The sequence below is a fragment of the Saccopteryx bilineata genome, chromosome 1 (genome assembly GCF_036850765.1).
Source record: "Saccopteryx bilineata isolate mSacBil1 chromosome 1, mSacBil1_pri_phased_curated, whole genome shotgun sequence".
Taxonomy (NCBI): Eukaryota; Metazoa; Chordata; class Mammalia; order Chiroptera; family Emballonuridae; genus Saccopteryx; species Saccopteryx bilineata.
Genome location: NC_089490.1, coordinates 1720920 through 1737589, shown reverse-complemented (window position 1 = coordinate 1737589; position 16670 = coordinate 1720920). Strand labels below are relative to the sequence as shown.

Below are 16670 nucleotides of genomic sequence, written 5' to 3'. Positions count from 1 at the left end.
AGTGCCGTGGACCAGAGCAGCTAGTAATTGTCCAGGTCCTGAGTGAGGATGGTGCAGAATGAAGAAATAAGCTCAGAGAGAAAAAGGATGGGATCAGGAAGTCTGTTTGCATGGCTGATGGCTTGCAAGAGCAAGTCTTCTCCCTCAAACCGCTTCATGTATAGGGCAGAGCAAAGTCATTAGCAAATCAAAGAGATCTCTGAAACAAAGTCACACTTTCCAAGTAATCCAAGAATTCTCCCCAGTGCAGAAATCTCTCCCTTCTGCAAAACACCTTAACTTCATAGAACAAAGGGTCAAAAGTAAACTGCCTCCATGGAGGAGGGGGGGACACGGGGGTTGGGACAAGTGGAAACAGTCCAGCATCACAGCTAACAGGGAGGTGTGGGGAAGGGCATGCAAAGTGCCTTTACCAACTGCAACAATCAGTCAGAGGTTGTGGGGAACAGCTAACCTTTTAGCTACTTAATCAAGCAACTGAGGTGGGGGGATGGGCAGCAAGGACCCTGTCAGCTGACTGCCAGTCCCCCACACCTGTCCCCCAAAAATCTAAACCACAAGGACCTGTCAACTTGCAGTCTCCAAAGGCTAAGAACTATATGATTTCACATGCAGGTGGGATACAAATCTGAGACTCGTGGACATAGATAAAAGTGAGGTGGTTACTGGGGTAAGGGCGACAGGGGGGAGGGTAGTAGAGAGGGACAAATATCAGGTGATGTAAAATGATTTCACTTTGGGTGATGAACATCCAACACAATCAACAGTTCAGATGCAATACAGATGTTCACCTAAAACCTGTGCAATCTTATTGACCAACTTCACCCCATTAAATTTAATCTCTAAATAAAAATATAGTTGAAATATGTAATACTGACAAGAAGAATTGCAGACATTTAGATAGAGAGCTGTCCTTTAGAGACCATTTATGATCCGAGCTGTACATTCATATTAAAAGTACGTGTAATAAAGATGTAAAAGTAGAATTATATGTTTAAAATTATGATTCCATCAGAGGATATAATCCATCGTTTCTCAATAGTCTTCCATTCCCTGAGCACTGTATCACAATTGTATTAGCAAGGTCTTCTGTTATCTTTTCTTAGAATAAATCAAGAGAAGTTGAATAAAGATGAGCACATGTCTTCAAGGAAAAGAACCAAAATGGGAACCAGGAGTAAGGAATTAAACTTTTTACATGAATAATTATTAATTATTTTAAAGAAGAGTTGTGTTAAAGGCTAACCTTGAGTTCTTTATCTCACTGTTAGTTTAACTGGTCCTTAAAGGTACTTTTCCCCCATTCCATATAGATCACCTCCTCTAAACCCCTTTCCAGGTAAGTCTGATAACCCTTCTCACTCAGGTTAAATTACTGGACAATGTTCAATTTTCCTCAGAGACACTCTTCTCTGTAAAGGAAGATTATGCTCTCCAATCAATAGCTGTCAGTCTGGCCCATCAGATACCAGGGAGGCTGCCGCTTCAGGTGTTCAGAGAACAACAGACGTTGTCAATACAGAGACACCTGAACAATCACAGCGATGTTATCTAAGAGCTTAAGTAATTCCCCAGATGCACACACAAGGTCATGGTGTCATAGGGACACTATTGAGGATCCTAACTGGCCACCCTCTTCCCTCTGTCCCTTCAACTCCTAAACACACTCATACACACATGTGTCAGAACAGCTCTGTCAGCAGGTGTCAGGACTGGACACTCCTAAAAGGCTCCAACTTGGACACACATCACTGACCAACACAGAACTGGATTACAGTAGGGGCCCAATAAACTGTACCTGATGCAGCTGAACCGAACCTTTAAAGCACTGAAATAAAACAGTCTTTTTCATGCAGGAAATTCTAAGTTTCAGAAAAGGACTTTCATACTGAGTCTCTAACCAGCAGCTGATGATGCTGTTTGTCTCTGACGCTGATTGGTTCTCAGCACCGGCATCACCCAATCAGGGAACAGAAAACGAGTTCCTTAGTTCATAGTATGTGGGATGTGGGTGAGGAAGGGTCATGATCCTCACAGAGTGGGACTCCCTGCTCTCTGCATCCTTCCTCTCTGTTCCAGCATGGCGCGTCTGTGGTTCCCCGGAGGCTCCTGGGTGGCAGCTCTGACGGTGACAGTGACAGTACTGAGCCCTCTCCTGGATGGGGCCAGGGACACACCACGTAAGTGCACCTCGGGGGTGAGCTGCTGTGGGTGAGAGAAGGAAGGGTGAGCTTTGTCATTGTTCCAGGCCATGTCTTTTAGAAAACTGTGACATTCTCTTCAGTGACCCCTGTCTTCATCCTGTGGATCCCGATTCTTTCCACAGCAGAAGGAGCCTGGGGGCTCGCCCTACGAGAGCCGTGTCAGGGGCTCCCTGTGTAGAGACGTTTCTTCTCTACTCTCCTCCAATAAACCTCTCCAGCCTCGTGTCCCATTCCCTCAGGGTCGTCAAGGGATTCAGAAATAATGATGTCAAAATAATTTCCTATCCCTTTATAATATTGAGTTATTCCATAAAAGGAGAAAGTTTCTTTGTTAATTCCATGGGGAATCAAGAGAAATTAGAATATTCTGTGTTATGGCCTCAACAGCATCTGTGTTGTTAGTGTCTCTCCCTAATAGGTGAGGATGTATCAAGGGGCCTCCCCACTGTCTCCCTTCCTTCCCCCTGAACCCAGTGTGCACAAGGCCCGGTCCCTGTAACGGAGGTCCCCTGACAGAAGCTGGGCTCAATGCCCTCCATTCCTCCTGTGGAAAGTCCCCAGGCCTGAAGCAGAGACTCTCAGTACTTAGAGTGACCCCACAGACAAACAGCATCTATTGGGTCAGTGTCTCTGATGCCTTAAAGAACTCAAAGCTTCTCTGAATTTCTGGTTCGTGTTCATCGAGAATCCATCTTGAATCTTTCTGTGCTATCAGATTCTCCTACATCACCGTTCTCGGGTCTGAGTCCACAAGTACGGATTCAACTAGGAGAGATAAACTGTCTGAAATCCTGTTTTTATAAGCAAAAACAAAACAAACAAACAAAAAACCTAGTCAGATATTAGCAATTTCATAGGTTCAAAATATAAACCCTGAACAAGACCCAGAGAGTGTGAAGGTTGTTTACATCCCACGGGGCTGAAAGTCAAGGGAACTCCCCGCCCTCTTATCATTTTGGCCCCAAATATCACAGGTCCGTTCACCGTGCCCTCTGTTTCCCTGGATTAACTGTTTGGTTATTTCCACTTCTGGTTCATCCCTATTCTCTCCCCAGCTACGTCAACACCATTCCTGGATCCCACAATTCCCCCAGGCCTCAGCACTAGACCAGTTTGTAGACAGGATACAGTGAAGTGATACTTTCCCTCTTTCTTAAAGCACCTTTTCCGTAAGGGCAATATTTCTTCCAACTAGTAGGAGGAGAAGGAATAAGGGTCTCTGATTTTCTCACAGGAAACAAAAGGAATATAATGTGTCATCCAAACAAAGAGTCTAGGAGCTTAAGCCCCTTCTTGTTCCAGGATCCCCACAGTGATCAAGTCCCAGAACCCTGGGTGTGTTCACTTAGACCACAGCTGTTTATCTGAGTGACTGTGTTATACTATGCTCTATTCTAGGCTCAGAGAATCTTATTTGAACATGATAGAAAGTTCGTTTTCTCAAGGAACTTAGGCAATGTAAGTGGAGAAATACAGTAACCCAATAAACATTTAAGAAAGAAAAATATTCAGAGAACAATAATTGCTCTTAAAAGAAAAAATACACCAGTGTCATAGGACAGAGAGAACTGGATTCACTTGACTTCAGTTCAGGTAGTTAGGGACCTCTCCCTGAGAAGTGACACTGAGAGACATTTGAGACCTGAGTGATGAGAGAACCCACCCTGTGAAGGAAACAAGGGACAGGTGTTCCAGGGAGAGGAGCAGGAAAGGACACAGTGTGGGGACGTGTTTGCGTGTTTACGGGACAGAGAGGAGGCAGGAATGGCTGAAGCCCAGCGAGCCCGTTGGGCTGTGACCCTGACACAGGAAGAGGGTGGAGAGGACAGGAGAGGGTGCGTGTTGGGCCCTGACGGCCCGGGTGAGAAATCTGAATATTATCTGAAGAGATATGTGAACTGCTGGAGGGTTATAAGAAGAGTTCATTTTTCTTTATATTTAAAAGTAATTCTAGCCAGCATGTGGAGACTGGATGTCAGGGGTCACAGGTGGAGTCGGGGAGGCCATTTAGGAGCAGGAAGAGTTCTCAGGGCAGGTGCACTTGGGGCTCATGTAGTGAGGGCTGGAGGAGACAGTGGGGAAGGGGGAGTGAGTGGATGTGGGAGATACATTTGTACAATTGTTTAAGAATTAATTTGGGGAGACATCAGAAAAAAATCAAGCTTATCCCTAAGGATTTGTCTTTAGTAATCTGGATGAACATGGCAGCGCTGTGTGTTGTGGTAGAGAAGACAGTGGAATAAAATTATTTGAAGTGAGTCTTTAGAAATAAGTATTTTGTTTCAATTTGAAATGATTTTGTGACATTTATGTGGAGCTGTGAAGAGGTCAGTTGAATACAGGAGCCTGGAGTTCAGGGGCGGCCAGGGCTGGAGGTGTGCATGCTGGTGTCACTGACACTTGCACTGAGTGGAATTCCAGGACAGTGGAGGAGGTGCACAGGGACAGAGAGAGTGTGCAAATAATAAGATGGCCAGGGTCACACTCAGGGGGCCATCGGCCAATGAGTCATCAAAGGGGGACTGAGAAGGTGGTGTTGAGAAAAACCAAGATTATGTAACACATGGATGTGAAGGGGATAGATTTTTCCAGAAGGAGGGACTGTCCAGGTGTGGTGAGAACCACTAGAAAGTGGGTTTGGTGGATGTGATGTTTGCAGTGAGAGTAAGGAACAAGATGGACATGAGACAAGACCATTTGAGGAGAGAATAGGAGCTGGAGACGTGAGGGACAGATCTCAGGGACTCTTCTGAGCAGCTGACATCAGGGAGAGACTGTGGTCTGGGTCAGGGGTCAGCAGGACCTAATGTTTTAGAATGAACGAGCCCGAGAAGAAGCTGCAAGCACTTGAGAACCAGAGAGGCTCGGTCACCAGTAAGGAACCGCTGAGTGACCTTGAATGCAGAGGTGACGGGTTATGCAGAGAACCACTCATTATACAGCCAGTATTTATTAGTGACCCAGGACAGACCAGTCCTCACCCTAAGTAATGAGAATGGGGTCAATACAAAACAATTCTGGTCTCCATCAGCATGAATGAAGAATTATAGCACTGTACAATTACTATGTACTAGGCTTATACATTTCAATGTGCAGTTCTCAAAACTCTCCTATCTTATCTGCAGCAATTAAAAATGTAATAATCTATGGAATCTAATTTAAAATGTTTAACTTACCTAGAGTTACAGTTAGTTGTAGATCCCAGAGCATATGGTCTAAATCTCAGTATCTAGAAAGTCCCTCTCCTCTACATCAGCATAATCTTTTCACATAGGTTCATGTGTATTCTGTTATTATACATAAACCAATGTTTCTGTCCTTGTGTTCAAAATAATATTTACTGATCATATTAATTAAAGAAAATTACCAAATGATGATGAAGATATTATTGGCTTTAGAAAGATAAAACATAAAAAGATCTGGTGAGCTTACATTCATAGGTGTTATAATAATTAAAATACCCTGGTATTTATTGAGTACTTATTATACAATCAGCACTACAAAGAATCACTTTTTAATTTCACCCTTAACAGTATCCTGAGAGGAAATTACTATCACTAAATCTATTTTAGAGAGAAAGAAAAAGGATTCAAAGATGTCACAAAATGACCAAAATGGAAGAGCTCGTTACAATGTAGACCTTCTAACTCTAGAGCTTGAGCTTCTAGGACTGGAGACAGTGGCTAGGTTGTGTCTTAATTAAGGGTAGAGTATCTGATGCTCACATGTGCCCGTGTGTCTTAGGGTTGGGGGCAGGGAGATGCAAGAGCTTCTAGTTCCAATATAGAAGAAATTCACATTCATTTGCATTTATAATTTGAAAAGTTCCATTTGAGCTCACACTAGTGTGGACTATGGAGGGCACGTGAGGAGGAACACAGGAAGTATTAGCTATGCTTCTCTGTGTCAGATCTTGTCAGTGTGTGGCTACCGCTGCCAATAAAAAACAAAAAACAAAACACAGGATGCCGAACTGAATCTGTATTTCAGAGAAACAACAATAATTTGACTGAAATCCAACTTTAACTGGACACCCTGTATTATTTTTTTCCAAAGTGAGAAGCAGGGTAGCAGTCAGACAGACTACCGCATACGCCAGACTTGTATCCACCTGGCATGCCCACCAGGGGGCGATGCTCTGCCCATCTGGGGCATTGCTCCATTGCAACCAGAGCCATTCTAGTGCCTGAGGCAGAGGCCATGGAGCCATCCTCAGCACCTGGGCCAGCTTTGCTCCCCAATGGAGTATTGGCTGCAGGAAGGGAAGAGAGAGACAGAGAGAAAGGGGAGGGGGAAGGGTGGAGAAGCAGATGGGCGCTTCTCCTGTGTGTCATGGCCGGGAATTGAACCTGGGACTTCCACACGCCAAGTCGACACTCTACTGCTGAGCCAATCGGCCAGGGTTGGACACTGTATTTTTATTCAGTGTATTTGAAAACCTTAAGTTGGACAGTGAACAAGGACGGACAGTGCTAACACTACAGGCTACAGCAGCTTCACACATTTTCATTTTTCAATTTTCTCATTTGTCAAGAAGTTACTAGAGAATTTGTGAACAATAAGATAGACCTTGTCTTACCATAGTCCCCTGGTCTCTGCCATCACTTCTATGTGAAGGTCTCTACTCAGAGTCTGGGGACCTGCTCATTTTGGTGAACTGTCCACATGACAATGTCATCTTCCTAGTTTCTCCCCCTCTGAGGGGACCTGACTATAGAAATGAGAATTCCACTTCTGGCCGAGGCTGGTATTTCGATGCCGATTGGTATTACTGGAGGAGGAGACACAGACAGTGAGCTGGTTGGGACACTGAACAGGAATCAGACGGCTGTGCTGCAGTTTCCTCCTGTAGATAATAGGGGACCAGTGGCAGGGAAGATAAGAGAGAAGACGATGTGAAGGATAAATTATCTGACTTGGTGATTGGTCAGCAAGGCCAAGAAACAGGTAAGCCTCGGTCCTTAACAACTTTATTTCACTGGAAAGAATCTGCACTCAGACCAGATTCCTAGGAAATACGAATTTCATATAGGACCGATATTTTCAATAGGTACACTATCAGTAGAACTATGTATGTAATTCTCAGCTAATGCATCATTAATAGTGGCTTTCTCACCACAGGTGTTTCAGATGGTTCACACTAGTGGAGGTCACCCTGGGAGGGCCACCACCTCTGGAACATCTGGCAATATCTGAAGTCATTTTTTGTAGTTACACTCGGATTATGAACTCCTGGGTAGAGAGACCAGCAATGCTGAGTACAGCCTTCTGTGTACAGAACACTCCACCTCCCCCAACCACAAAGAATTACCTGGTTTAAATGTCAGTAGTGTTGAGGTTGTGAACACTGCTTTACTCTGGCTGTTCCTAAAATTCTAGACCAGGGGTCAGAAACCTATGGCTCGTGAGCTAGATGTGGCTCTTTTGATGGCTACATCTGGCTTGCAGATAAATCTTTTTTAAAAATGACATTAAAAATATAAAACATTCTCATGTATTACAATCCATTCATTTCCTACCACTCATGTTCATGGTTGTGGGTGGCTGGAGCCAATCACAGCTGTCCTCTGGGACAACACCAAATTTTTATTGGATAATGTGTAACGTACACGGGTCATTGTATGGCTCTCAGGGAATTACATTTTAAAATATGTGCAATTCATGGCTCTCTCAGCGAAAATGGTTCCTGACCCCTGTTAAGCCCACACTATGTACACACACTCACCTTCCAATTCAGTTCTTCCTGGTTTAATTTAGCTTGTTTTATTACAAAAGAGAAAAATAAAATCAGTTGTACAAATTCACCACTTTTGTGTGGAATCTAATCAATCTAAAATAAAAACTTTATTTTTATTTTTTGCCCTTTGCAATGTTTTCCCAAGTTTCCCGACTTCTCGGTCATCACATCTCTATAAATTTTCAACAACCTGTCTTTCTAAGTCCCAATTATTTTTCAGTAAAGTGTCTCAAGTTTCTGCAGTAATTCTCCTCTCCACATTGATGACACCAGAAGCTTCCATTTATTCATCTCACTTTAACCACAGGCTTAGTCTCTGGTTTTCTGAGCTTTCTGGACGTGGAAATGCAGAAAGGAGATGCAGCCCTGTTGGGATTGGGGTTTAGTCTCCCTAAAACCCGTCAGTGGTCTCCGTTACATTTAGAATAAGGTCCCATCCTAACCCCCCACCCTGTCAAGCTTTCAGCACGGGCTCCACCTGACCTGTCCTGTCCCCTCCCCTCCCCTGTCACTGTCTGTGCCTCAGAGCACTGTTCCCTCTCCTGTCTGGAGGGAGTTTATGGTTCTCTCAGGCTTTTGCAGGTGGTGTTACCTTTACCTGAAATGTGCTTTTCTTTCCCCAAACACACACACACCCTTCTTCCTCCCGCTCACACCAACTCAGCTTCTTGTCACGTCTTCAGTGTCACTCAGAGGCGGCTTCTTGGCCCCGAATGTAACTTAGATCCTGTTATTCCTCTCTGTTCTGGACGCCACACTTCTCCTCTGACATCTCTCACTCCTGTATGAACTCTGTGCCCCTGGGCTGCGACAGTCACTGTCACTAAACTTTAAGCTCCAGGCAGAGGGGAGTCTGTTCTCCTTCTGTGGACGCCCAGGGCAGCAGGGCGGCAGGAGGTCCCACCAACCACGTGCTCACAGGAGGAGGAGGACGTGTTTAAGGAAAGGGGGACAGTGGGGTGAGAGGAGGGAGGTGGAAGCTTCCAGAAGGAGGTGGAGATGAGACAAATCCTCTGCAGCTGGGGGCCCCGCAGCCCTGCAGGGAAGTCCAGGGTATCTCCAGTGACTTAGGACCCGATGGGTCTTCCTCGCCTCTGGACCCCAGAATGAGGGACCCTTCCGTAGGGACAGTCCAGGTGCCCAGGTCCTCAGGTCCCTGCTGGCCTGAGCACCCTGCTCTGGGTGGCATCATCGACCGTGTCTAACCAGTGTGACTGGATAGTTCCTTTCCCCACAGCACATTATGTGGAGCAGTTCAAGCACGAGTGTCATTTCCACAACGGGACACAGCGGGTGCGGCTCCTGGTCAGATTCATATACAACCGAGAGGAGTACACGCGCTTCGACAGCGACGTGGGGGAGTACCGCGCGGTGACCGAGCTGGGGCGGCCGGACGCCAAGTACTGGAACGGGCAGCCGGCGCTCTTGGACCAGAGGCGGGCCGAGGTGGACACGGTGTGCAGACACAACTACGGGGTGTCTGATGGATTCCTGGTGCACCGGCAAAGTGAGCGCGGCGAGGGCCGGTGTGTGTGTGTGTGTGCACGAGCCTGTGTATGTGTAAGGGGGGAGAGGGAGGGGACACAAGGGGCGCAGGCGCAAAGGCAGCTGTCGGGAAACTGAGACACCATGTGGTCCTGTCCTGCGGAGGGGACTTTAAGGGGCTGTTGGGTTGGGGTGGAGGTTCGGGGACCAGAGGTGACAGAGGTGACAAGGGGCTGTGAGCAAAGTCACGTCTGTGCTGGGCAAAGGCTCCTTACCCAGGACAGTCACGTGTTTCTGCACGGGTGTGTCCTCCACGAGAGGGCTGGGCTCCCAGCACCTCTGCTCTTCCTGAGGCTCCTTCCATGTCTCTCAGTTTCTTGCTTTTTTTATATATTTTTTTTTCTGAAGTTGGAAACGGGGAGGCAGTCAGACAGACTCCCGCATGTGCCAGACAGGGATCCACCTGGCATGCCCACCAGGAGGGGATGCTCTGCCCATCTGGGGCGTTGCTCTGTTGCAACCAGAGCCATTCTAGTGCCTGAGGCAGAGGCCACAGAGCCACCCTCAGCGCCCGGGCCATCTTTGCTCCAATGGAGCCTTGGCTGCGGGAGGGGAAGAGAGAGACAGAGAGGAAGGAGAGGGGGAGGGGTGGAGAAGCAGATGGGCGCTTCTCCTGTGTGCCCTGGCCGGGAATCGAACCTGGGACTCCTGCACGCCAGGCCGACACTCTACCACTGAGCCAACCTGCCAGGGCCAGTTTCTTGCTTTTTTTCCACCTCTGTGTATATATTTTACAAGGTTGAAGTGATTTTGAACAAGGTTTTTAAATTGTAATTGTTACTTAACACTCTCATATTACTATTGATATTTCTGCAATGATAGAGCTATTTAAGTAGTTACACATCTTCTTATAGTTGTGGCAGTTCACTTCACATTCTGTTTTGTTAAATCTTTTTTCAATATTGTCAAGTACTCGCTTGATAATTTAGGTATTTTTTATTTTTAAGTTATGCTTCTTTGATTCCTAAGGTTCCTAAATATTTTCACTTTGAGAATATATGATTCACCATTTTCTTCATCTCCTGGTTTGTATTTTGATTCTACTTTATTACTTTCCATGTTAAGACTTTAAATACATTTAATGTAATAAAGTGTACTGCGAAGTTGTCAGCAACGATATGCCTTCACTCTTACATCTACCATTTTGTAGTGATGTACAACCATTTTCCCCCGGTTCCCCCTCCTCTTCCTCCAAAATTGTATTTATTGAGCCTGGTCTAAAGTGGGAATAACACAAAGTAACGAACCCTAAACACTGCTCTGAGCTCAAATTTTGGCTTAAAAAGAGAGATAATTATCAAATAATAACAATTCCAAGTAGAGATACATTTTTTTTGAAAAGGGGAGAGATTGATCCACTGAGAGTGATTATCAGTATTTCTAATGACTGACTCCCGGGCTCCTCCCCCTCTCCTTCAGGACTCAGCCTTTCTGGGCTCAGCTCTCAGAGTCAGGGACCCACCTGTCTTTCCTGCTGCCCAGGTGGGACCATGTCTGTGGGGTTCTCAGGTGTGGGTGTCACATTCCCAGGATGTCACACTCTGTGTCCCCGTCTTTCCCACACTGCTTCTCAGTTTACCCACATGGCTTTGAGTTATCTTTTCTCTCCTAATGAATAAGGATACTAACTAGCTAACACATATTGCTGCAAAGTTCCAGCCATTGTTTTACATATTTAGACCCATTGATCTTCCCATATCCTTAGGAGGGAACTTAGTATTATTACCCCCTTTATAGGTGAGAGAACTGAGACACAGAGGAATGTAAACATTCTCCCAAGAGCAACCAATAAGAGCAGAACCGGGATTTGCATCTAGGAAGCCCAGCCCCAGATAGCACACCTTTAATGAATACACCACATGCCCTGCATAGATTTGTAAACACGTCCACAGTGAATAACTGTTCCAAGATATGAAAAAGGCCCCCAGATTTTCATCGTATTTCTCAAATCTAGTGAGCCCATGCTGTAGGGATAGATTCAAGCTCAGGGCACTAACTCCCTCTGGGCCACAGGGCCAGCTCTGAGGGACGCTGCCCAAGGACAGAGCCTGGGACTGGAGACTGGAGGCCGACAGGGAGCCAACCAAGGAGCCTCCCTCTGTCTTCCTCACGTCCCCCCCCCTTTTCTCTCCCAGCTGCGCCCACAGTGACTGTGTATCCTGCAAAGACCGAGCGCCTGCAGCACCACAACCTCCTGGTCTGCTCTGTCACTGGCTTCTATCCAGGCCACGTTGAAGTCCGCTGGTTCCGCAACGGCCAGGAAGAGGAGGCTGGGGTCAGCTCCACAGGCCTGATCCGGAACGGGGACTGGACCTTCCAGATGCTGGTGATGCTGGAAACAGTGCCCCAGAGTGGAGAGGTCTACACCTGCCAAGTGCAGCACCCAAGCCTGACGAGCCCTGTCACCGTGGAATGGAGTGAGAAGCTTTCTGACCTCACCCGTGTCTCACCCAGCACAGGGGACCTTGCTTCTCCCTGAGGGTGGGGTTCCCCCTCCCCACACTGTGTTCTCATTTGTTCATGTCCCTCCTTCAGCACAGGTCCTGGGGTGTCCCTGTGATAATTCTGTAAACACCTCTACTTTCTGAGGAGACAGTTGTCTCTGCAGGCAGAAGAGGGGCTGTCCCTGTTTTGAGCTTCCCCACGATGTCACAGGTCAAGGCCCCCCTGGCTCTGGACACCAGTCCCCTGTGTCAGGCTGGGTTGGTCCTTCCACACTGCTGCTCTGAGTTGTCCACTGTGATCTGAGGAAAAGCACATCCTGTACAATATGGGGTCTCCCTACATGAGGGGAGCAGTCCCTGCTCTGTGTCTATTAGCTCTGTCCCCCTGGATGAGGGCTCAACCTCATTGAGTCCAAGGCTCCATATCTGTCAGATCGTAAAGTAGGGGCCTGATGTCAGGGCTGTGATGTTTAAATGAGTTCAGTGCCTGAACGGTGTATCTACTCCGTGTGAGATTTAGGTCTCTTTTCCAGAAATGGCTAGTTGTTCTGCTTCCTTTAGATAGTTTCCTTCCCCCAGTGCTCAAAGCTCAGTCACAGGGTCTCATATAGACATGCTGAATTTCAGATTAAAATCACCAAATTGCTTCTTCTCTCAGGAGCACAGTCTGAATCTGCACAGAGCAAGATGCTGAGTGGAGTCGGGGGCTTCGTGCTGGGCCTGCTCTTCATGGGGGCGGGGCTGTGCGTCTACTTCAGGGGTCAGAAAGGTAAGGCGCCTGCTGGCAGCTGAGGATCGCCTCAAACTCTATGGGGGGAGAAGTGACTTTGATAGAGTTAGTTCTATTTTAAAATGGCCCTGTATAAAGACCTTCTTTCCCTGGTCAATCTCAAAATTTCTGGCAATTCAGAAATAATATCTCATGGTGCTTATGGCTGAAACATAAGGAATTATGGCCTAAAGAGGAAGAGAAGGGTTAACATGCAGGAGACTTGAGTCACGACCCTGGAGTAGATGAGGAGCAGACACTGGATCTGTGTGAGGGGAGCTTCACAGGTCACTGCTCTCAGTGTCTGCTCCCCTGTCCTCTCTGGTGTCGGGTGAGGTGGGTTGTGGGGTAGAGAAATCTCAGGTGCTCTGGGGCTGTGACAATGTGTTTGGGGACAGATTTACCTTCATATCTTTGAGTGTGTGTCTTCCTTCTCTTTCCCAGGACACTCTGGACTTCAGCCAACAGGTAATGCTCTTTAATCCTCCTTTAGAGACACAGTCCCTAGCACAGGATGCAGAGGTGACAGGACAGGGACAGAATAATGGGAGGACTGTGGCTGTGACTTGTGGTCAGGCAGTGTGCACTAAAGCCTCCTCTGTTCAGTTAGGACAGGCCTGCTCTGCAGTAGCTTTGGCTCCGGGTGACATAGGAGCATTTTTCTTTTGACATCAGAGCTGTAACAGGACACCCGGGTGGGGGGAGAGAATGAACCTTCTTGTGGCTGGGACTGGACATAGCGTCCCCTCTGTTTGTAGGGCTCCTGAGCTGACGTGACCATGCTGACACGGAGGATAAAGAGCCCCTGTCCCAGTGTCATCGCAGCATGAAGTTTCCTGCTCGGCTCTTATTCCACAGAGAGTGCTTCCTCGGGCTCTGGTTTGCCCAGGGGTCAGTGACCCTGCAGAACACGTCCTCCCTGACGGCCTCCTCAGCCCACACTGGACCCGGAAGTCCCCATGCTGATAGCTGTGCCTCATCTCATGCCTTCCCTGGTCCCTGTGTGGTCACCCTACTGTCCCCTGTGCCCCTGAGTCCACCTTCTGCCACATTTCTTTATAAAATTTTTCTCAATTAAATATGGAGTCAATCTCATCTGCTTCACACAGCTTCTAGGATAGGAATTAGAAAGAAAAGAGAAAGAGGGTGTCATCACTGTACAAGGATACTGTTCACTTACACACCTGCAGTTTGGCCGCAGGGGGATCTGGAAGGTGTCCTTGTTTCCCTCTGGCTTTTTCCTGATGTTTCTGGATTCTGTAACCAGGCCCGGCTCCCTGAGCTGGGAGGAGCCTGCAGTGAACCAGACACGGTGTCTCCTACGTCTTTTTTTCTGAAAGACAGACACATGGTCCTCTGCCCTGTGGGGACAGAAAGGGGACAACAACCATAGGAAATGCAGGTCACTTTTAAAAATGTTTTGCCTTCACCAATTTTATACCATGTTCTTTTGTCTCTTTTTCACTAAAAAGATTATCTAATCCTGAATCCTTCTTGATGTATCTTTTATAGACTAATGATGTTTCAATACTTCAGTCTCTTTCTGTGATTCAGATAAAAATCAGTGCTATGCTGACTCTTTTCCTTGAGATATTCCTTTTGCCAATAAACATGTCTCAGAGTCCATCAGGACGAAGGTGCTATTTTAGTGGAAAAGGTGTACTTCTGGGGCCTTCCAGGTGTGTTACAACCTCAGTGTCTGTCATAGGAAAATCTTGGATGGCTCTCACATTAGCATCAGTCAGAGACAATGCTGGAAAAGAAGTGAATGTGTGAATCCAGTGATGTGCATCGAACCATGAGATAATCTGCAGTAGAAAAAAACATGAGAATACCCTGCTAGGGAATAGTCTCCAAATGTGTTTGCAACAAGATACAAGAGTGTTTGCATAGTGCACAACATGTGATACTTAACAAAAAGAGAGAATGGAAATATATTGCTATACACATTCTTTCTCCCTGTCATTCTCTTTCCTTACATTTGTCAATGGAAACAATGAAGAATTTAAAAATGATAGTTACTTGTGAAGCAAACTGAGGGTTGAGAGTGACCAAAAAAAACTAGACAGATGTGTGTTATTTAATAGTTTTCTCCTGAGAATCATATAAATATTTTACATAATAGATTTTAATAAAATGTTTTAAAACACAATACATAAAAAGTGAAAACAAACAGTAAAATTAAAACAAATGTGAAAAAATCTGTAATGAAAAATAAGCAGGAATATGACATCAGAGTAATGGCATTGTAAGGAGCAATACTGATAAATCTCCCCCAAAACTCAACAAGATCTTCAACCAGAAACAGAAAAATCTGTCCTTGGAGCCTCCAGATGTTCTGCACTACACGCAAAGGTATGGTCGAGCAAAAAATTGGCTAAATATATAATCAAACCCCGAAGGAAATAAGGAGGAAGAAACACTCTGCTCCCTCACTAACCTAAATAAGGGCTGCTTTCACTGGGAACTGAGATTATAGGAACTAAGGTGGGCAAAGGGGGTGAATAGATCCAGGCCACAACACAAACGGCCAAACCAGGCTGTGGCACGGACATCCAAGCCAAGGAAAAACTCTGCTTGTGGCAACCCAGTCAATACAAGCTAACGCTCATGCCAAACCCAGACAAAGAAAGGCACTCGGGACAGCTATCTGCCCCGATCTCCTGGTCTGCGCGCATGGAGAGTGGGCGAGAGATTCCTCCCAGTGCCTCAGGAGGGGCACCCTTGTTCCAGGACAGAGGGGCAGAGTCAGGGGCCTTTGTGTGGGCCGAAAGCAGAATCTCAGGGTGGCCCCAGCGCCCTGAAAAAGCTGCGCAAAGGGAGGGAGCGAGAGCTAATTCCAAAGTTGGAACTTTTCCGTGTGGGCGGGGTCTCATTCAGAGTGAGAGGTGTTTCATATCCTGGTCCGCACGTGCAGATAGTGAGCAAGAGATTCCTCCAAGCTCCCCAGGAGTGGGCACCTGCCTGTGTTACCGGACAGAGGGGCAGAGTCAGAGGTCTTTGTGTGCGTGGAAGCCCCACCTGATTATGCTAGCAGCTCTGACTAATTGAGTCTTACCCAGAGCCCTGCAAGGAGTGGGAATAGAGTGGGGATTTGCCAGCTCTTTGAGCCTCTTGCTCTCCAGGCAGAGGCAGCAGCAACCCCATAGCTGGACCATCAGGCTACTAATTCAGGAAGGAAAGACTAGGAGAGAGGCTCCAGAAACACAGACTCTCTCACTGTCGGAGCCTACAAATGCTAATGAGCCTCGACTGCCAACGAGACTGAAGCACCATACATGACATCGCCATAGAGACTTATCAACTGCAAACCTCTACCTGAGCATGCCAAAGGGGAAGAACCCAGGGTACAGAGTCACCAACCAGGAAGAGGGAGAGAAAAGAAAAAGCAAGAAGATAACCTCTCAAAATCAAGAATAATCGCCAGACTTTATAACCTATTCCATTTTATTATATTTGTTCATCTATTTCTCTTATCTTCATGTCTTGATTATTTTTTTCCTCTTCCAATTTGGTCGTTTAATTCTCTGCCAGTCTTACTCTCTCCTCTCCTTGAACTACACTACCCATAAGTGTTATATCTCCCATTATATTTTCTTTCTTCTTCCTTTCTCTCTATGAGGGTTGCACTCCAAAACCCTTAACTCTCTCTCTCTCTCTCTCCTTTTTTTTTCTTCTTTCAGTGGTTCCCTCTTTTTTTTCTCTTTCTTTTCTCCCTCTATATTAGTTTCTTCCTTTCTCCTTTACGTCTCCTCTCATTCAATCCTCAATAACAAACAAATTATTTTATCTGGGACTCAAATTTATGTTTGTGGCACTTAGGGGGGTTTTTACTTCACTTTTTTAACTCACTAGCAGTGCTCCCATCCCTGGCTCTCTATTTTATCTAGTTCTTGTTCCAATAAATACAATAGTAATTTTTTAATTTTCCCCCTTTTTCCTGTTTCCCTCTTATTCCTCTCGGTAAAGTG

The 16670-nt window shown here is 46.3% G+C and overlaps 1 protein-coding gene across 3 annotated transcripts; it reads left to right on the top strand.

Moving 5' to 3' along the window:
- Nucleotides 1–1990: 1990 nt before the first annotated feature.
- Nucleotides 1991–13778, top strand: LOC136321065 (H-2 class II histocompatibility antigen, E-S beta chain-like). Of its 3 annotated transcripts, XM_066254133.1 has the most exons (6): nucleotides 1992–2180; nucleotides 9179–9448; nucleotides 11622–11903; nucleotides 12589–12699; nucleotides 13144–13167; nucleotides 13458–13778. In XM_066254133.1, the coding sequence occupies exons 1-6, from the start codon at nucleotides 2006–2008 to the stop codon at nucleotides 13469–13471; spliced, it is 876 nt and encodes a 291-aa protein (XP_066110230.1). In that variant the 5' UTR covers nucleotides 1992–2005; the 3' UTR covers nucleotides 13472–13778. The 3 variants fall into 3 exon arrangements, with proteins under 3 accessions (XP_066110231.1, XP_066110230.1, XP_066110232.1); XM_066254135.1 differs by lacking the exon at nucleotides 12589–12699; XM_066254134.1 differs by lacking the exons at nucleotides 13144–13167; nucleotides 13458–13778 and having other exon boundaries at nucleotides 1991–2180; nucleotides 11622–11967.
- The last annotated feature ends 2892 nt before the right edge of the window (nucleotides 13779–16670 follow it).